Here is a 22,193-nt window from a genome sequence, read left to right as displayed (position 1 = left end):
ACAAATGGGGTCTCGGTCTTCCAACGTGAGATGGACCGCATGGTTGATGAGAATAAACTACAAGCTACCTACCCCTATCTGGACAATGTCACTATCTGCGGGCACAACCAGCAAGACCACGATCTAAATCTTGCGAGATTTTTAAAAACTGCCCTAAAGCTGAATCTAACCTACAACGAAGACAAATGTGTCTTCAACACAACCCGTCTCTGTATCCTCGGCTGTGTGGTGGAAGATGGGGTAATTGGACCGGACCCTGACCGATTATGCCCCCTAAAGGAACTGCCCCTGCCACACAATCCCAAAGCTTTAAAAAGGTGCCTGGGATTTTTCTCGTATTATGCCCAATGGGTGCCCAATTACTCTGATAAGGCCCGACCCCTCATTAAATCGACGTCCTTCCCACTATCAGCTGAAGCTCGGGAGGTTTTCACCAGTATCAAACAGGACATTGAAAGGGCTGCATTGTGTGCAGTGGACGAAAGCATTCCCTCTCAAGTCGAAAGCGATGCGTCAGACTTTGCCTTAGCTGCGACGCTCAATCAGGCTGGGAGACCTGTGGCCTTCTTCTCCCGAACCCTTCAGGGACCTGAAATCAGGCACTCTTCTGTCGAGAAGGAGGCACAGGCTATAGTGGAGGCAGTGTGGCACTGGAGACACTACCTAGCCGGCAAACGTTTCACCCTGCTCACCGACCAGCGGTCGGTGGCTTTCATGTTTAATAACAAAGGGGGAAAATCAAGAATGACAAAATACTCAGGTGGAGGATCGAACTATCCACGTTCGACTATGATATTATGTACAGGCCAGGAGCCCTGAATGAACCCCCAGACGCCCTATCGCGGGGAATGTGTGCCAGCATTCATACGGACAAATTACAGGGTCTCCACAACGACCTCTGTCACCCAGGGGTCACCCGACTATACCATTTTATAAAGTCCCGCAATCTGCCCCACTCCATCGAGGAGGTCAGGGCAATGACCAGAGCCTGCCGCATCTGTGCGGAATGCAAGCCTCGTTTCTACAGGCCTGACCGTGCACACCTTATCAAAGCCACACGGCCATTCGAGCGCCTAAGTCTGGACTTCAAGGGACCCCTTCCCTCTGCCGACCGTAACGTATACTTCCTCAATATCATCGATGAATATTCCCGCTTCCCCTTCGCCATTCCCTGCCCAGACATGACTAGTGCCACGGTCATCAAGTGTCTCGGTAATCTATTCTGCATGTTTGGCATGCCGAACTACATACACAGCGATAGGGGGACGTCATTTGTGAGTGACGAACTGCGCCAGTTCTTGCTCTCAAAGGGGATAGCCACTAGCAGAACCACTAGCTACAACCCCCGGGGTAATGGGCAAGTGGAAAGGGAGAATGCTACTGTTTGGAAGGCTGTCACGTTAGCCTTAAAGTCAAAAGGCCTTCCGACCTCCCGCTGGCAGGAAGTCCTCCCAGACGTGCTCCACTCCATAAGGTCTGTTATGTACAGCCACTAACGCTACCCCTAACAAAAAGATGTTCGTTTTCCCCCAGAAATCCACCTCGGGCATATCTCTACCCGTGTGGCTGACGTCTCCGGGGACAGTACTATTGCGGAAGCACGTGAGAGGCCATAAAATGGACCCCCTTGTGGAAAAGGTACAGCTCCTCCATGCAAACCCTCAGTACGCCTATATCGAATACTCTGACGGGCGAGAGGACACTGTTTCCATAAAAGACCTCGCTCCCTCGGGGAGCGGAGAGAACGATGAGAGACTACCCGAGGAAGACCTACACCAAAAAGAGACAGGACGCCCAGAGGTATCAATACCCAACTTTAACCTGGAGGACGCTGCAGATAACCTGGAAGACACTGCGGAGGCCCGGACAGCGGAGGAACCAGAATCCACTCCCCTAGAGGCACCCCAACCGGCTTTGCGCCGATCACTGAGAACCGCAAAACCTCCTGACAGACTCACTTATACCAACTTTTAAGAAACATCACCCCGATGGACTAAATCTAAAGAAGGGGTGAATGTAATGAAATCTGTTTGTCTTGCCTGTATCCGTTTTGCACTCATGTATATTACCCTCCCCCACATGGTGTATAGTTTCACTTCCTCTTTCCTGACTAACCTGGAAGGTTCCAGGTCTTGGCTCTTGGCTCCGCCCCTGACTTCTCTTACTTAAAGATCTCAGGATCTGTATGACTCATTCCTGTGAGCCAGTCGGTGTGTTGAGATGTTAGCTCTGATCTTAGTGATTAAAAGCCAACTTGTTAAAGTCTATAACTTCTAGTTTTGTGGTTATTGAAGGCACATCAACAGGATAAATCTTCATTTAGAAAGACACAGATTAATCAAGGATAGTCAGCACGGATTTGTTAAGGAAGGCCGTGTCTGACAAACTTGATTGAATTTTTTGAGGAGGTAACAAGGAGGGTAGATGAGGGTAGTGTATTTCATGTAGTGTATATGGACTTTAGCAAGGCTTTTGATAAGGTTCCACATGGCAGACTGGTCACGAAGTTAAAAGCCCATGGGATCCAGGGCAAAGTGTCAAGTTGGATTAAAAACTGGCTCGGAGACAGGAAGCAGAGGGTAATGGTCGAAGGGTGTTTTTGTGACTGGAAGGCTATTTCCAGTGGGGTTCCGCAGGGCTCAGTACTGGGTCCCTTGCTTTTTGTGGTATATATCAATGATCTTGACTTGAATATAGGGGGTATGATTAAGCAGTTTGCAGATGATACTAAAATCGGCGGTGTGGTTGATACTGAAGAAGGAAGTTGTAGACTGCAGGAAGATATCAATAAATTGGTCAGGTGGGCAGAACAGTGGCAAATGGAATTCAATCCGGAGAAGTGTGAGGTAATGCATTTGGGGAGGGCTAACAAGGAAAGGGAATACACATTAAATGGTAGGACACTGAGTAGTGTAGAGGAACAAAGGGACCTTGGCGTGCATGTCCACAGATCCCTGAAGGTAGCAGGCCAGGTAGATAAGGTGGTTAAGAAGGCATACGGAATACTTGCCTTTATTAGCCGTGGCATAGAATACAAGAGCAGGGGGGTTATGCTTCAACTGTATAAAACACTAGTTAGGCCTCAGCTAGAGTACTGCGTGCAGTTCTGGTCACCACATTACAGGAAAGATGTGATTGCACTAGAGAGGGTGCAGAGGAGATTTACAAGGATGTTGCCGGGAGTAGAGAATCTTAGCTATGAGGAAAGACTGGATAGGCTGGGTCTGTTTTCCTTGAAACAGAGGAGGCTGAGGGGAGACCTTATTGAGGTGTATAAAATTATGAGGGGCCTAGATAAAGCGGATAGAAAGGACCTATTTCCCTTAGCAGAGGGGTCAAAAACCAGGGGGCACAGATTTAAAGTAATTGGTGGAAGGTTTAGAGGGGTTTGAGGGGAAATTTCTTCACCCAGAGGGTTGTGGGGGTCTGGAACTCACTGCCTGAAAGGGTGGTAGAGGCAGGAACCCTAACCACATTTAAAAAGTACCTGGATGTGCACTTGGGATGCTCTAACCTGCAGGGCTACGGACCAAGAGCTGGGAAGTGGGATTAGGCTGGATAGCTCTTTGTTGGCCGGCGTGGACACGATGGGCCGAAATGGCCTCCTTCCGTGCTGTAACTTTCTAGGATTCTAGGATGTTTCCCCTGGCTGGGGGGGGGGGGGGGAGGTCTAGAACGAGTGGTCACAGTCTCAGGATACAACATTTAGGACTGAGATGAGGAGAAATTTCTTCACTCAGAGGGTGGTGAACCTGTGGAATTTTCTACCACAGAAGGCTGTGGAGGCCAAGTCACTGAATATATTTAAGAAGGAGATAGATAGATTTCTAGACACAAAAGGCATCAAGGGGTATGAGGAGAGGGCGGGAATATGGTATTGAGATAGAGGATCAGCCAGGATCATTTTGAATGGTGGAGCAGCCTCGAAGGGCCGAATGGCCTATTCCTGCTTCTATGTTTCTAAATCTGTGTCCCTTAGTCCTTGTACCAGCAACTAGGGTGCATCTAACCCCAGATTAGGTCAGTAGAATTTAGTATCATTGTCTAGTAAACTGCAGGGGTCCCCCGCAAGGGAAACGCCGTTTGTGTGTGTAATAGTACGAAGCAGCTTCCAGTATAACTCCAGGCCAGTTCCTGGTCTGGCAGCAGAGTGGAGTGGCGTGAAACCCCCTGGGAATAGCCGACACTGGAGAGGGTATCGTGCCAGTGTGACCTAAACCGGGCTGAAAGACTCACACAAAGTGGGTTAAACTGCTTGAGAAGGCACAGTCTACTACCCACATTCTTAAAATACTCTCAGTCTATTTCAGAGCACAGTAGTTTAGTAGTTATGGCAACTCGAGGTTGTGAGTTCAAATCTCAGCACAACGAATTGTGAAATTGAATTTTTACTAAAATCTGGTCATTTGTGACCTTGAAGAAAAAGACTTGCATTTCTATAGGCCCTTTCACCACCTCAGGATGTCCCAAAGTGCTTCACAGCCAATGGGGTACTTTTGCAGTGTAGTCACTGTTGTAATGTAGCAGCCATTTTGTGTACAGCATGCGCCCACAAACAGCAATGAGATAATTAACCAGATAACCTGTTTTTAGAGGTGTTGGTTGGGGGATAAATATTGGCCAGGACATCGGGGAGAACTCCCCCTGCTCTTCTTCGAAATAGTGGCCATAGGATCTTTTATGTTCACCTGAGGGGGCAGACGGGGCCTCAGTTTAATGTCTCATCCAAATGACAGCACCTCCCCTCCGACAGTGCAGCGCTCCCTCAGTACTGCCCCTTCGACAGTGTGGCGCTCCCTCAGTACTGCCCCTCCGGCAGTGCGGCGCTCCCTCAGTACTGCCCCTCCGACAGTGCGGCGCTCCCTCAGTACTGCCCCTCCGACAGTGCGGCGCTCCCTCAGTACTGCCCCTCCGACAGTGCAGCACTCCCTCAGTACTGCCCCTCCGACAGTGTAGCGCTCCCTCAGTGCTGCCCCTTCGACAGTGCGGCGCTCCCTCAGTACTGCCCCTCCGACAGTGCAGCACTCCCGCAGTACTGCCCCTCCGACAGTGCGGCGCTCCCTCAGTACTGCCCCTCCGACAGTGCGGCGCTCCCTCAGTACTGCCCCTCCGACAGTGCGGCGCTCCCTCAGTACTGCCCCTCCGACAGTGCGGCGCTCCCTCAGTACTGCCCCTCCGACAGTGCAGCACCCCCTCAGTACTGCCCCTCCGAGTGCTCCCTCAGCACAGCACTAGCTCAGTACTGTACTGGGAGTGTCAGCCTGGATTATGAGCTCAAGTCTCTGGAGTGGGGCTTGAACCCACAAGCTCCTGACTCAGGTGAGAGCGCTGCCCACTGAGCCACGGCAGTATAAACCAGGGCTTCGTGACTCAGTGACTTGAATCAGTAAGTCAGTGAGTCTCTTAAGGATCAATATTCAGTTTGGGTCCCGCTATTTGGAGAGTAACATATCGTACCCACCTCCTGTTTTAAGCAGTAAAGTGCAGTCAAACCTCTGTTCAGGATGGTTTCCAAAATGCTGCTGTGCTGCGTGCTTGCAGGTACCACCAATGGGGGACTGTGAGCGTGCGAGTACAACGGGCGTGTCAAACTCTGCCACCCGATCAATTGGAGGGCGAGCTCGTCCCCCGTGCGATATCCTCCCCACAAAGGATGTGATAAGGTGGATAGAAGCTATTTCCTCTGCTGGGGGGAGTCCAGAACAAGGGAGCAGAACCTTAAAATTAGAGCCGGGCCGTTCAGGGGTGATGTCAGGAAGCACTTCTTCACACAAAGGGTAGTGGAAATCTGGAACCCAAAAAGATGTTGAGGCTGGGGGGTCAACTGAAAATTTCAAGACTGAGATTTATAGATATTTGTTAGGAAAGGGTATTAACGGTTACGGAACCAAGGTGAGTGGATGGAGTTAAGATACAGATCAGCTATGATCTCACTGAATTGCGGAACAGGCTCGAGGGGCTGAATGGCCTCCTCCTGTTCCCATGTTTGTGTGGTGGCCTGAGGATGCTCAGTGCACGTACAAAACGATGACGGAAGATCTGAGGGCGGGAGGAAGGTCCGGAGACTGAAAAAAATTGTGCGCTCAGTGAGGGAGGCTGACCTATAATGGGTAGAGCCACTGGACGCTGGTGGACATTGGGTAGAGCCATTGGTGAAGGGTCTACATTGGGTAGAGCCATGGGTGAAGGGTCTACATTGGGTAGAGCCATTGGTGAAGGGTCTACATTGGGTAGAGCCATGGGTGAAGGGTCTACATTGGGTAGAGCCATTGGTGAAGGGTCTACATTGGGTAGAGCCATTGGTGAAGGGTCTACATTGGGTAGAGCCATTGGTGAAGGGTCTACATTGGGTAGAGCCATTGGTGAAGGGTCTACATTGGGTAGAGCCATTGGTGAAGGGTCTACATTGGGTAGAGCCATTGGTGAAGGGTCTACATTGGGTAGAGCCATTGGTGAAGGGTCTACATTGGGTAGAGCCATGGGTGAAGGGTCTACATTGGGTAGAGCCATGGGTGAAGGGTCTACATTGGGTAGAGCCATGGGTGAAGGGCCTACATTGGGTAGAGCCATGGGTGAAGGGCCTACATTGGGTAGAGCCATTGGTGAAGGGTCTACATTGGGTAGAGTCTACATTGGCTAGAACTATTGGATGCTGGTCTACTTTGCCATTGGATGCTGGTCGACATTGGGTGGAGCCATTGGATGCTGGTCGACATTAGGTAGAGCCATTGGATGCTGGTCGACATTAGGTAGAGCCATTGGTGAAGGGTCTACATTGGGTAGAGCCATGGGTGAAGGGCCTACATTGGGTAGAGCCATGGGTGAAGGGCCTACATTGGGTAGAGCCATTGCTGAAGGGTCTACATTGGGTAGAGTCTACATTGGCTAGAACTATTGGATGCTGGTCTACTTTGCCATTGGATGCTGGTCGACATTGGGTAGAGCCATTGGATGCTGGTCGACATTGGGTAGAGCCATTGGATGCTGGTCGACATTGGGTAGAGCCATTGGATGCTGGTCGACATTAGGTAGAGCCATTGGATGCTGGTCAACATTGGGTAGAGCCATTGGTGAAGGGTCTACATTGGGTAGAGCCATTGGCAACAGGGGCTGGTGCACTGTGAGTTGGCGATGTGACTGCAAAGTAAAAGTGTGAAGTTCAAGCTTCAATCCTTAGTCTGTGTTGAGTTTGTGGATCTGAGTCCCATTTCTTGTTGGACCCTCAACTGGTCTCAGCGCCCTGGACTAGGGATGGGAAAAAAATCAGTTACGGTTCCCAAAACTGATCGCTGTCCAGTGACCCTCCCCCCACGGGGAAAGGCATGTTTGTGAACTATGCATAGGAGCAAATTGGCCCCAGCTCAGATATCACCCCTCCCCACCCCCCCACCGCTGGACAGGTTCAGCTGAAAACCTGTGGCCCGGTGAATTCTCCGATCCTGTATCAGTAAGTGTGACGCTAAGTATATGTGTCATTCTCCGTATCACTGTGACCAGCACACGTTCAGCAGCCAACTCTTCCCCTGGCTTCGCACAACACTTTTCCAGATCACACTGGCCACGTTAAATTTCACAAAGCCATTCCAAAAATAGATTTTCAATCTGGTTTTAATATGAAATTCTTTGAAAAATGCATCCACAACTCGGTATCATAATATAACTCAGAATAATGACTAACAGAATAAGGCTAAAATGGAAGATTCCCGCCCTGGGTCCATCACGCGGTTTAGAATATTCTAGAACTTTCGCTGGAAGAGAATAGGGGGCCAAACAGTTCGTGGCAAATTGATATCCGGTCCAACATCGCGGCCGGTTGAAAAGGAACTTGCAGACGGGATTAAAAGGTCTCTTGGAGCACTGTGTAACATCACGGGCTGGAACCAACAGATAAACCCAAGAGGGTGATGAGAGACAAGAGTCTACTTACCCCGTGGCCAGTACGGTCCACGCTCTTTCTCCAGCCACTAGAGGACACGTAATTACTGCAGTCTGGATAAACAGCCGGCCAGCTGCACACAAGTATTTTACAATCCTTCCGCAGCTCCTACCGCCTGTTGCAAAAAGTCGTTTCCTCTCCCTCCCTCCCTCCCCACACCTGCTGCTGGTTAACCGCAGATTCCCTGCGTGCCGACTTGTCCACACTCGGCGCCGGCCCCCGATCGCACGGTGGCGATGGCGCCGATCTCCGCCACGCGGCCGCTAAACCCGCCGGCGTTTGGCTCCGCTGGGGCTGGAGGGGTTACTGTTCACGCTGAGGAGGTTGGCGGTCGCTCGGTTTCTTTTCCGCTTGTCGATCACCTCCTTCGCCCCGGCCTCACCGGGCACCGGCGCTTTCTCCTTCACCACGGGCTTTTCCGCCACCTTCGCGTTACCTGGAGATGCAAGAATCTAAACAGATCATTGTTAAAATAAAACGAAACATCGCCGCAGGCTGGAGAGAAACACAAGCGCCGGCAGTGAGAGTGTGCGGAGATCTCACAGCACCGAATGGTGGAACACATCTTACTGAAACTGAAGCCTAGTGTCACCGAATCCCAACCTCGATTCACCGCCTCTTCTCCTTTACTATTTTTAACCACAATTGTGTCTTGCACTATGGGCATTCACCTACTTTTCTCAATAATGTGTATATATATCCATATTAATAAGTGTCAGCCGTGGCTCAGCGGGTAGCACTCTCGCCTGAGTCAGAAGGCCGTGGGCTTTTGCAGCACCAACCTGGTCTCGACTGTTCAGTGACTGACTGGGGAAACTCTTAATGTTAAACCCGACCCGAGACTGACTCGGCACCGCTCCCTCTCACCTTGACACTGAAACAGAGCATTAAATATTCTGGGTACTCACCCTCCTCCACAGGTGCTTGCTCCGGCAACTCCTCCTTGTGCTCATCCTTCAGTTCTTCCTCTGTTCCGCTCTTCCCTGTGACGGAAGACCACCAAAATATCACACACGAAACTCACAATGTCCACTTGGAAAGTGGAACCAGATCCAGCACCAGAGAGTGACCGGTCCCACCGGGGAGTGACCGTACCCAGCACCAGGGAGTGACCAGTCCCACCAGAGAGTGACCGTACCCAGCACCAGGGAGTGACCAGTCCCACCAGAGAGTGACCGTACCCAGCACCAGAGAGTGACCAGTCTCACCAGGGAGTGACCGTACCCAGCACCAGAGAGTGACCAGTCCCACCAGGGAGTAACCGTACCCAGCACCAGAGAGTGACCAGTCCCACCAGGGAGTAACCGTACCCAGCACCAGAGAGTGACCAGTCCCACCAGGGAGTAACTGTACCCAGCACCAGAGAGTGACCGCTCCCCAGCACCAGAGATTGATCGCTCCCCAGCACCAGAGAGCGACCAGTCCCACCAAAGAGTGGCCGTACCCAGCACCAGGGAGTGACCGCTCCCCAGCACCAGGGAGTGACTGTACCCAGCACCAGAGAGTGACCAGGATCACCAGGGAGTGACCGCTCCCCAGCACCAGGGAGTGGCCAGTCCCACCAGAGAGCGACCAGTCCCACCAGGGAGCGACCATACCCAGCGACCGCGCCCCGGCACCAGGGAGTGACCGCTACCCGGCACCAGGGAGTGACCGCTACCCGGCACCAGGGAGTGACCGTACCCAGCACCAGGGAGTGACCGTACCCAGCACCAGGGAGTGACCGCACCCAGCACCAGGGAGTGACCGCTCCCCAGCACCAGGGAGTGACCGCTCCCCAGCACCAGGGAGTGACCGCTCCCCAGCACCAGGGAGTGACCGTACCCAGCACCAGGGAGTGACCGTACCCAGCACCAGGGAGTGACCGCTCTCCAGCACGCATAAAAAAACAATTATAACAAAACTAAAATGGTTTAAAATGCAAGGTTGATTGGCTATGATAAATTGACCCTTAGTGTTAGGGGGATTAAATACGTGGGGTTACGGGGATAGGGTGGGATATGTGTTGGTGTAGGGGTTACAGGGATCGGGTGGGATATGTGTCGGTGCAGGCTCGATGGGCCGAAATGGCCTCTATCTGCACTGTGGCGTTTCTGTGAATCACAGATCTGGCAGCTTGTCCATTTAGCCGTTGCTCTGAAGGTCACGCAGTGGGACAGGATCCTCCCACACCAATGACGAGAGATGCAGGGTGTGCCCGATACACACGGTGCAGGCAGGGCGACTGGCTCAGTCACCACGGAGATCGGTAGCTTCTGCTGCAGAGGATGGTGACTGAGGCAGGTTAGAACTGCAACCTTTAGAAAGAGACACCAGCCCGCGAGTGATGAACTCTGCGTGCTCACAGCTCCATACCTTCTTTCACTTCGTGAATAATTTCTTCGGGAAGAACAAAATTCCGCTCGCCATTTGGGAAAGGCAGGATTTCGGACTCGTGCTGGAAAACAGAGGATAAGAGAATCCAAAGTTAGAAAATAAAAGCTCTGCATTTATATAATGATTCTGAAGGGGATCGACAGGGTAGATGCTGAGAGGTTGTTTCCCCTGGCTGGAGTGTCTAGAACTAGGGGGCAGTCTCAGTGTCTAGAACTAGGGGGCAGTCTCAGGATAAGGGGTCGGCCATTTAAGACTGAGATGAGGAAGAATTTCTTCACTCAGAGGGTTGTGAATCTTTGGAATTCTCTACCCCAGAGGGCTGTGGATGCTGAGTCATTGAGTAGATTCAAGGCTGAGATCGATAGATTTTTGGATTCTGGGGGAATGAAGGGATATGGGGATTGGGCGGGAAAGTGGAGTTGAGGTGGATGATCAGCTTTGATCTCATTGAATAGCGGAGCAGGCTCGAGGGGCCGTGTGGCGGAGCAGGCTCGAGGGGCCGCGAGGCAGAGCAGGCTCGAGGGGCCGCGTGGCCGAGCAGGCTCGAGGGGCCGCGTGGCCGAGCAGGCTCGAGGGGCCGCGTGGCCGAGCAGGCTCGAGGGGCCGCGTGGCCGAGCAGGCTCGAGGGGCCGCGTGGCCGAGCAGGCTCGAGGGGCCGCGTGGCCGAGCAGGCTCGAGGGGCCGCGTGGCCGAGCAGGCTCGAGGGGCCGCGTGGCGGCGCAGGCTCGAGGGGCCGCGTGGCGGATCAGGCTCGAGGGGCCGCGTGGCGGAGCAGGCTCGAGGGGCCGCGTGGCGGAGCAGGCTCGAGGGGCCGCGTGGCGGCGCAGGCTCGAGGGGCCGCGTGGCGGAGCAGGCTCGAGGGGCCGCGTGGCGGAGCAGGCTCGAGGGGCCGCGTGGCGGAGCAGGCTCGAGGGGCCGCGTGGCGGCGCAGGCTCGAGGGGCCGCGTGGCGGATCAGGCTCGAGGGGCCGCGTGGCGGAGCAGGCTCGAGGGGCCGCGTGGCGGAGCAGGCTCGAGGGGCCGCGTGGCGGCGCAGGCTCGAGGGGCCGCGTGGCGGAGCAGGCTCGAGGGGCCGCGTGGCGGAGCAGGCTCGAGGGGCCGCGTGGCGGAGCAGGCTCGAGGGGCCGCGTGGCGGAGCAGGCTCGAGGGGCCGCGTGGCGGAGCAGGCTCGAGGGGCCGCGTGGCGGATCAGGCTCGAGGGGCCGCGTGGCGGAGCAGGCTCGAGGGGCCGCGTGGCGGACCAGGCTCGAGGGGCCGCGTGGCGGAGCGGGTTCGAGGGGCCGCGTGGCGGAGCGGGCTCGAGGGGCCGCGTGGCGGAGCGGGCTCGAGGGGCCGCGTGGCGGAGCGGGCTCGAGGGGCCGCGTGGCGGATCGGGCTCGAGGGGTCGCGTGGCGGAGCGGGCTCGAGGGGCCGCGTGGCGGAGCGGGCTCGAGGGGCCGCGTGGCGGAGCGGGCTCGAGGGGCCGTGTGGCGGAGCGGGCTCGAGGGGCCGAATGGCCGACTCCTGCTCCTAATTCTTAAGTTCATAACATAGAAAAAACGTCGTAAAATACTTGCAGAGACGCGAGAGGAAAAAGAACCGCTCCTGTGACGCGTCTTGGGGAGTTTTCCTACATGAAAGGTGCTATAGAAATGCAAGTTGTTGTTGTTCACTACAGAAGACAAACAGCTTGTAGTAAAACGGCTCTTCGAAAAGCTCCAGTTCCTCCCTCCAAAACTCCCACAGCTCCGATAGCAGCAACAACTTGCATTTCTATAGCGCCTTTAACGTAGTGAAACGTCCCAAGTCGCGGAGGGATGCAGGAAGGAAATCCCAGTGTGGAGCGAGGCCGTGCCAACAGCTGCCTGGGCCCCGAGCTCTGGAATTCCTTCCCTAAACCTCTCCGCCTCTCTCGCCTCCTTTAAGACGTTCCTTAAAACCTACACCTGTCCTAATCGCTCATGTGGCTCGGTGTCAATCTTAGTTTGATAATGCTCCTGTGAAGGACGTTCAAACTGAGCTACAGGAAATCACAAGCGGTGACCTGTGATTGATCGACTTATCTTGTTCACGAGTTTTACAGCTCAAGTGATAAACTTTTACGAGATATATACTATTGTATAAAGATATATAAATGCAAGTTGTTGTTAGAGAGAGCACTGAAGCCATTGGGGGGGGAAGGCCAGGGTGTGTGGAATTGGACACAAGGACAAGAATTTTAAATTTGAGGGGAACCGAGAGCCAATTCTTTTAAAATGAAGATCTGAATTCCCCCCATCGCTCACTGGGTAACCACAGCACCTCCTGCACTGTTCCATCGCCAGTCTGTAGCGCGCTAGCTGATGTCAGGCAGGGCGGTACACCACGCCTCAGTGTCCTTGAAATATCCAGCTGGGTCTCTCACAGCAACCGTGGTTCCTGCTGCCGATGTTCATTCAGGGACCCTGCTGGAATAGCGGCTGAGAACGGTTGTCGGGGAGAACAGCACCAGGCCTCACTGCGATTCCACCACGGTTGCATTGCTAGATTTTTTTGGAAAAAAATTCTCGGGACGTGCGAGTGACTGGCAAGGCCGGCAGTTAGCGCCCCTCCCACGTTGCCCCAAGAAGGTGGTAGTGAGCCTTCTAAATGAACCGCTGCAGTCAGCGCCCCTCCCACGTTGCCCCGAGAAGGTGGTAGTGAGCCTTCTCCATGAACCGCTGCAGTCCGTGTGCAGTAGCACAACCAATACACTATCGGGATATGGTAGGGCAGTGACCAATGGGCTATGGTAGGGCAGTGACCAATGGGATATGGTAGGGCAGTGACCAACGGCATATGGTAGGGCAGTGACCAATGGGATATGGTAGGGCAGTGACCAATGGGCTATGGTAGGGCAGTGACCAATGGGATATGGTAGGGCAGTGACCAATGGGATATGGTAGGGCAGTGACCAATGGGCTATGGTAGGGCAGTGACCAATGGGATATGGTAGGGCAGTGACCAATGGGCTATGGTAGGGCAGTGACCAATGGGCTATGGTAGGGCAGTGACCAATGAGCTATGGTAGGGCAGTGACCAATGGGATATGGTAGGGCAGTGACCAATGGGCTATGGTAGGGCAGTGACCAATGGGATATGGTAGGGCAGTGACCAATGGGCTATGGTAGGGCAGTGACCAATGGGATATGGTAGGGCAGTGACCAACGGCATATGGTAGGGCAGTGACCAATGGGCTATGGTAGGGCAGTGACCAATGGGCTATGGTAGGGCAGTGACCAATGGGATATGGTAGGGCAGTGACCAATGGGCTATGGTAGGGCAGTGACCAATGGGATAGGGTAGGGCAGTGACCAATGGGCTATGGTAGGGCAGTGACCAATGGGCTATGGTAGGGCAGTGACCAATGGGATATGGTAGGGCAGTGACCAATGGGATATGGTAGGGCAGTGACCAATGGGCTATGGTAGGGCAGTGACCAATGGGCTATGGTAGGGCAGTGACCAATGGGCTATGGTAGGGCAGTGACCAATGGGATATGGTAGGGCAGTGACCAATGGGATATGGTAGGGCAGTGACCAATGGGCTATGGTAGGGCAGTGACCAATGGGATATGGTAGGGCAGTGACCAACGGCATATGGTAGGGCAGTGACCAATGGGATAGGGTAGGGCAGTGACCAATGGGATGTGGTAGGGCAGTGACCAATGGGATAGGGTAGGGCAGTGACCAATGGGCTATGGTAGGGCAGTGACCAATGGGATATGGTAGGGCAGTGACCAATGGGCTATGGTAGGGCAGTGACCAACGGCATATGGTAGGGCAGTGACCAATGGGCTATGGTAGGGCAGTGACCAATGGGATATGGTAGGGCAGTGACCAATGGGCTATGGTAGGGCAGTGACCAATGGGATATGGTAGGGCAGTGACCAATGGGCTATGGTAGGGCAGTGACCAATGGGATATGGTAGGGCAGTGACCAATGGGCTATGGTAGGGCAGTGACCAATGGGATATGGTAGGGCAGTGACCAATGGGCTATGGTAGGGCAGTGACCAATGGGATATGGTAGGGCAGTGACCAATGGGATAGGGTAGGGCAGTGACCAATGGGATATGGTAGGGCAGTGACCAACGGCATATGGTAGGGCAGTGACCAATGGGCTATGGTAGGGCAGTGACCAATGGGATATGGTAGGGCAGTGACCAATGGGCTATGGTAGGGCAGTGACCAATGGGATATGGTAGGGCAGTGACCAATGGGCTATGGTAGGGCAGTGACCAATGGGATATGGTAGGGCAGTGACCAATGGGCTATGGTAGGGCAGTGACCAATGGGATATGGTAGGGCAGTGACCAATGGGCTATGGTAGGGCAGTGACCAATGGGATATGGTAGGGCAGTGACCAATGGGATATGGTAGGGCAGTGACCAATGGGATAGGGTAGGGCAGTGACCAATGGGCTATGGTAGGGCAGTGACCAATGGGATATGGTAGGGCAGTGACCAATGGGCTATGGTAGGGCAGTGACCAACGGCATATGGTAGGGCAGTGACCAATGGGCTATGGTAGGGCAGTGACCAATGGGATATGGTAGGGCAGTGACCAATGGGCTATGGTAGGGCAGTGACCAATGGGATAGGGTAGGGCAGTGACCAATGGGCTATGGTAGGGCAGTGACCAATGGGCTATGGTAGGGCAGTGACCAATGGGCTATGGTAGGGCAGTGACCAACGGCATATGGTAGGGCAGTGACCAATGGGATATGGTAGGGCAGTGACCAATGGGCTATGGTAGGGCAGTGACCAATGGGATATGGTAGGGCAGTGACCAATGGGATATGGTAGGGCAGTGACCAATGGGCTATGGTAGGGCAGTGACCAATGGGATATGGTAGGGCAGTGACCAATGGGCTATGGTAGGGCAGTGACCAATGGGCTATGGTAGGGCAGTGACCAATGGGCTATGGTAGGGCAGTGACCAACGGCATATGGTAGGGCAGTGACCAATGGGATATGGTAGGGCAGTGACCAATGGGCTATGGTAGGGCAGTGACCAATGGGCTATGGTAGGGCAGTGACCAACGGCATATGGTAGGGCAGTGACCAACGGCATATGGTAGGGCAGTGACCAATGGGATATGGTAGGGCAGTGACCAATGGGATATGGTAGGGCAGTGACCAACGGCATATGGTAGGGCAGTGACCAATGGGATATGGTAGGGCAGTGACCAATGGGATGTGGTAGGGCAGTGACCAATGGGATATGGTAGGGCAGTGACCAATGGGCTATGGTAGGGCAGTGACCAATGGGCTATGGTAGGGCAGTGACCAATGGGATAGGGTAGGGCAGTGACCAATGGGATATGGTAGGGCAGTGACCAATGGGCTATGGTAGGGCAGTGACCAATGGGATATGGTAGGGCAGTGACCAATGGGCTATGGTAGGGCAGTGACCAATGGGCTATGGTAGGGCAGTGACCAATGGGATATGGTAGGGCAGTGACCAATGGGATAGGGTAGGGCAGTGACCAATGGGATATGGTAGGGCAGTGACCAATGGGATATGGTAGGGCAGTGACCAATGGGCTATGGTAGGGCAGTGACCAATGGGATATGGTAGGGCAGTGACCAATGGGCTATGGTAGGGCAGTGACCAATGGGATATGGTAGGGCAGTGACCAATGTGATATGGTAGGGCAGTGACCAATGGGATGTGGTAGGGCAGTGACCAATGGGCTATGGTAGGGCAGTGACCAATGGGATATGGTAGGGCAGTGACCAATGGGATATGGTAGGGCAGTGACCAACGGCATATGGTAGGGCAGTGACCAATGGGATATGGTAGGGCAGTGACCAATGGGATAGGGTAGGGCAGTGACCAATGTGATATGGTAGGGCAGTGACCAATGGGATAGGGTAGGGCAGTGACCAATGGGATATGGTAGGGCAGTGACCAATGGGATAGGGTAGGGCAGTGACCAATGGGATATGGTAGGGCAGTGACCAATGGGATAGGGTAGGGCAGTGACCAATGGGATATGGTAGGGCAGTGACCAATGGGCTATGGTAGGGCAGTGACCAATGGGCTATGGTAGGGCAGTGACCAATGTGATATGGTAGGGCAGTGACCAATGGGATGTGGTAGGGCAGTGACCAATGGGATGTGGTAGGGCAGTGACCAATGGGATATGGTAGGGCAGTGACCAATGGGATGTGGTAGGGCAGTGACCAATGGGATGTGGTAGGGCAGTGACCAATGGGATATGGTAGGGCAGTGACCAGTGCTCCCTTTCATTTTTTGGGGGGGCTGCGCGGCCCCTTTAACATGTACGAGCGTTTTTTTTCAATTTAAAAGCTGGCTCACCAGCTGCGCGGGATCTGCAGAGCAGCTTAAAGGGAATGTCAGCAGTGACTATGTTACTGGGCATAAATCCAGAGAACATGAGCTCAAATTCCACAATTGCAGTTTGAGAATTTTAAAAATCTAGAAATAAAAAGCTGGTCTCAGTAAACGTGACCATGAAGCTGTCGGATTGTCACAAAAACCCAACGGGTTCACTGACGTCCTTTAGGGAAGTAAACCTGCCGTCCTCCCCCGGTCTGGGCCTATGCGTGACTCCAGTCCCACACCAACGCGGCTGATTCTTAACTGCCCTCTGGAGTGGTCTCGCAAGACACTCAGCAAACTGCAACAAAGAATAACCAGCACTGTGGGAGCTCCTTCACCACACGGACTGCAGCGGTTCACAAAGGCGGCTCACCACCAGCTGCTCAAATCTGCTCGGGACGGGCAACAAATGCCGGCCTTGCCAGCGACGCCCACATCCCAAGAATGAACAACATTGCCCAGACTTGAAAGACAGACACTCCTGCCAGGTGCCAGCGAGCTGCTGGTGCCTGTGGAACTGTACCTGGCCTAAAGCAGTGGCTTCAGGAGAAAGGTGGAACGAGGAATCTGGAGACTGGGGCAGGACAAGGCGTTTCATTTTTAAAGTAGATTGTGATACAAATGTCATCCATACTTCAAGTGGCCCTAAACCGAGACTGGCTGAATCACAGGAACAGAAAACAGCCGAACCTGCTCACATACACCAGCCATTCTTCTAGCAGAAAGTAATGAAAATTAATGCACTATAAACATGTTTAATCAAACATTAACTGTGCAAATTACTCTGCAGTTAGTTATAACTTGTTGTATTCCTGTTATGATTGATAATCGCTATCTATTTACCCACCGTATAAATTCACTGTAAATTCAGCAGCGAGCAATGGGAGAACATTTGTGCTAAAATATCTTTCCGAGTTCAAACCCTTAACGGAGCATCACCCTCATGAAAAGGTGCTTAGCAAACCATTTCTTCCTTTCATTCAGGAGAGAACAGCCTTTCCTTTCCTTACTATCTATCTTTCCTTAATATTAATAATGGCCCAGTAATTCCGGTCCCAACGTGTGAGTACGGACGGGGTACTCACGCGTGGGCCCGTTGGAAGTGCCGGATTTCAGCATGCGCAGCGCATGCGCGGGAAACCGGCATTTCCTCCAAGGGGTTCAGAGGTCCAACGCGTGCGCGCAGGACTCTGTGCGCACGTGTTGAACTTCCTTCTTTTTTACAGGTTTGCCCATGTGTAAGGGCCTCAACTTTTTAGAAATGTAAAAAGGAGACGTAAGGACTTGATTCTTGAAGGTAAGTGGTCTATTATTTAAAATGATAACATTTTTTCCACAGCTTTATTGTTTTTAAGGACTTTACAGTAAGGTAAGTGTATTTTTAGACCCGATTTCTTAAAAAATTATTTTTTTCAAAAATTTGTTTAATTGTTTAAAATAGTTTTTTAAAGTTATTTATAGTTCACTTAATTAGTGGGATGTTTTTTAAAATTTTATTTAAAGTTTAAGTAGTGTTTTGGGCACCCGTAGTTTTCATGAGTTTGACAGTTCTATCAAACTCATGAATGAAGTTTTCCCTCCCCTGATGCTGGCTGCCCAGTGCTCACCTGATCCCAGCCGGCACATCGCACTAACTACGCCGCTGGATCAGGCAAGCACAGCGCGCCGACAGCTGAACCGGGCCAGTGACAGGAATTCCAAGCAGGCCCAGGCTTCAGCTGTCGGCGCGCCGGGTAAGTGCACATCGGGGGCTTGGACGCGCGGCAAGCACCCGATCCTAATTTCTGGGCCAACATTAAAATACTTTCATCTACACGTATTTGTGTCAACCTCTGCCATTATAAATTCCTATGCCCACATTTATAATGGGAACTCGCTTATGTCAACATGTCATGGTGTAATGACACCGTGCCCCACTGGAGGAGGTGCTGCAGTGCCACCGCTGGTGGGAAGGTATAACTACAGCATGACAAGTTTACATAGCAAATTCTAGCATAAATATGGCCATAGCAATTTATAATGGCAATGTATATGAAAGAAGGACCAAATGCATGACTTTAAAATGAGGACCAAATTACACCTGCATGCCCTGGTCCAATCATCCCTCCGCCCTCTAAAGCTGTTTCACCTGGACATTACATTTGGTCCCATGTGGGTGATAGCTATGGTTGCAGGTAGCGCACCCCAAAATAACTCATTGCATGTAAAGTGCTGAGAGATGTGATAAGGTGCCTGACACAAAGGCTTCACACTACAGGAAGGGTGTTGAGGCAATAGACAGGATACAGCGCAGATTCATTGGGATGCTGCCTGGTTTGAGGAAATACAAAATGCAAAGACTTGAAAAATTGGGGCAACAGAGGAGATTAAGGGGCGATTTGATCGAGGTGTTTAAAATTATGAAAGGATGGGACTGAGTAATACACTTGAAAAGGAAACACTTGCTGGGCTATGGGGGAAGAGCAGGGGGAGTGGGAGTAATTGGATCGCTCCTTCAAAAGAGACAGCGCGGGCACGATGGGCCAAGTGGCCTCCTTCTGTGCTGTGTGTGATTCTATGAGAAGAGTAGATAGAAGCAAACTGTTTCCCGTGACAAGGGTGTAGAACGATAGGACATAGATACAGGATTAAATGTAAGAGATTTCGAGAGCAGCAGAAACCTTTTTACATAGAGGGCTGCAAAACCCACTTCCAGAATTGGCGATTGAAGCGGAGACGACGTCAATATTTGAGAACAGGTGAGACGGGGGAAATGGGGGATAAAGGGATATGGGAACGGGGCGGGCGGGCACATGGGATTTGGATCCTGCTCCTGTCGAGGATAAACACCAACACAGGCTGGCTGGACCGAATGGCCCGTTTCTGGGCCGTAATTTCGATGAGCCTTTGTGTGCAACACTGAAAGATCGACTCGTGTGAAATGCCACGGTGCTTGTGATGCGGTTTGTGTTATCATGTGGGTGCTAATGGACTTCTCTCTGAGGTCAGTGACCCGTCAACTCGCCAGACCCCAAACCAAAAGCACATTTGTGACTAGCTGCGTACCAGTGCTTGCATGTCGTACATGACATTCAGATGTTCCCAAACTATTTTTGAAGAGACTTGACGTCCGATATTCTGACTGAATTTGTCCCGGATACAGATCATGTGGAAGTGCCGGTTAACTCCTGTAGAGAGAGAGAGAGAGAAATCTGCATTTATTCAGCAATGAAATAAATGGCCAGTTATCTGTTTATGGTGGTGTTGGTGAGGAAAGGATGGCCCCAGGACACTGGGAGAACTCCCCTGCTCTGCTTTGAATAGTGGCGTGGGACTTTTTACACCCACCTGAACTGGTGACAAGGTCTTGGTTTATTTAATGCAGCGCTCCCTCACGACTGCCCCTCAGACAGTGCGGTGCTCCCTCAGTACTGCCCCTCCGACAGTGCGGCGCTCCCTCAGTACTGCCCCTCCGACAGTGTGGCACTCCCTCAGTACTGCCCCTCCGACAGTGCAGCACTCCCTCAGTACTGCCCCTCCGACAGTGCGGCCCTCCCTCAGTACTGCCCCTCCGACAGTGCGGCTCTCCCTCAGTACTGCCCCTCCGACAGTGCGGCTCTCCCTCAGTACTGCCCCTCCGACAGTGCAGCACTCCCTCAGTACTGCCCCTCCGACAGTGCGGCCCTCCCTCAGTACTGCCCCTCCAACAGTGCAGCACTCCCTCAGTACCGCCCCTCTGACAGTGCGGCCCACCCTCAGTACTGCCCCTCCGACAGTGCTGCGCTCCCTCAGTACCGCCCCTCCGACAGTGCGGCGCTCCCTCAGTACTGCCCCTCCGACAGTGCAGCGCTCCCTCAGTACTGCCCCTCCGACAGTGCGGCGCTCCCTCAGTACTGCCCCTCCGACAGTGCAGCACTCCCTCAGTACCGCCCCTCCGACAGTGCGGTGCTCCCTCAGTACTGCCCCTCCGACAGTGCGACACTCCCTCAGTACTGCCCCTCCGACAGTGCGGCTCTCCCTCAGTACTGCCCCTCCGACAGTGCAGCACTCCCTCAGTACTGCCCCTCCGACAGTGCAGCGCTCCCTCAGTACTGCCCCTCCGACAGTGCAGCACTCCCTCAGTACCGCCCCTCTGACAGTGCGGCCCACCCTCAGTACTGCCCCTCCGACAGTGCGGCGCTCCCTCAGTACCGCCCCTCCGACAGTGTGGCGCTCCCTTAGTACTGCCCCTCCGACAGTGCGGCGCTCCCTCAGTACTGCCCCTCCGACAGTGCAACACTCCCTCAGTACTGCCCCTCCGACAGTGCGACGCTCCCTCAGTACTGCCCCTCCGACAGTGCAGCGCTCCCTCAGTACTGCCCCTCCGACAGTGCGGCGCTCCCTCAGTACTGCCCCTCCGACAGTGCAGCACTCCCTCAGTACTGCCCCTCCGACAGTGCAGCGCTCCCTCAGTACTGCCCCTCCGACAGTGCAGCACTCCCTCAGTACCGCCCCTCCGACAGTGCGGTGCTCCCTCAGTACTGCCCCTCCGACAGTGCGACACTCCCTCAGTACTGCCCCTCCGACAGTACGGCGCTCCCTCAGTACTGCCCCTCCGACAGTGCAGCGCTCCCTCAGTACCGCCCCTCCGACAATGCGGCGCTCCCTCAGTACTGCCCCTCCGACACTCCCTCAGTACTGCTCCTCCGACAGTGCGGCGCTCCCTCAGTACTGCCCCTCCGACAGTGCGGCGATCCCTCAGTACCGCCCCTCCGACAGTGCGGCGCTCCCTCAGTACTGCCCCTCCGACAGTGCAGCGCTCCCCAAGTACTGCACTGGGAGTGTTGGCCTAGATTTTGTGCTCAAGTGTCTGGAGTGGGACTTGAACCCACAACCTTCTGACTCAGAGGCGAGAGAGAGTGCTACCCACTGAACCACGGCTGACACAATGAATAGAAAGACAAACTCACAGTTCCACACCAGGATCGGTCTCAATCACACCGCGTATCCCATCCGATCTCCGCCCACTTTTTGCCGTGCTCTATTTCCCGTGGACAGGGAATGCCGGAGTTGGGAATGGGCGAGGAAGGAACTATATTTCAATATGGATTTGGGGCTTGGAATATCCGGCTCATTCGACCCAGCATTTGATGTGTAGAGCAGCCTGTATGTGTAATCGGGTTCCTCAGTACTGTGGAGCATTCACAAGCCGACGGAAAGGACACAGTCCCATTAAGGTTAAGGAATCTCTTGATCTGAGCTAAAGGGATGAGGGTCAAAAGCGGGCGGGGAGATGCCATTCCAGGTCAGGACAGGTCAGAGAGACAGCTCGCACCCACATCTGCGAGCAGAGGTTAACAATGGACTTGAAGTGCCGTAACCTACGAAGCTGCGGACCGAGAGCTGGACCGTGGGATTAGGTTGGATCGCTCTTATTCGGCTGGCACAGACACGATGGGCCGAATGGCCCCCTTCTGTGCTGCAAATTTCTATGATTCTATGATTCGAACAGGCTCCTATTCCCAAAGGAAGATAAGATGGCAGAACCGGTGGCATCAGGAAGATGAAGATTTACGAG

The 22,193-nt window shown here is 53.4% G+C and overlaps 1 protein-coding gene across 2 annotated transcripts in view; it reads right to left on the bottom strand.

Annotated features, from left to right (window-relative positions):
- Positions 1-7,590: 7,590 nt before the first annotated feature.
- The window catches only part of mrgbp (MRG/MORF4L binding protein), a 29,928-nt gene continuing 15,325 nt past the window's right edge, over positions 7,591-22,193 (bottom strand). For both annotated transcript variants that reach the window (XM_086005907.1, XM_086005906.1), the window contains exons 2-5: positions 19,703-19,824; positions 10,292-10,373; positions 8,845-8,919; positions 7,591-8,372 (exon numbers count right to left, since the gene is read on the bottom strand). In XM_086005907.1, the coding sequence (XP_085862033.1) occupies positions 8,200-8,372; positions 8,845-8,919; positions 10,292-10,373; positions 19,703-19,824 (452 nt within the window). In that variant the 3' untranslated portion in view covers positions 7,591-8,199. The remainder of the gene's footprint in view (positions 8,373-8,844; positions 8,920-10,291; positions 10,374-19,702; positions 19,825-22,193) is intronic.

Source organism: Somniosus microcephalus, chromosome 13 (genome assembly GCF_052327205.1).
Source record: "Somniosus microcephalus isolate GS21.2 chromosome 13, FLI_Smic_1.0, whole genome shotgun sequence".
Lineage (NCBI taxonomy): Eukaryota > Metazoa > Chordata > Chondrichthyes > Squaliformes > Somniosidae > Somniosus > Somniosus microcephalus.
Note: the sequence above shows the minus strand (reverse complement) of the source record. Positions and strands in the feature narration are given on the sequence as shown.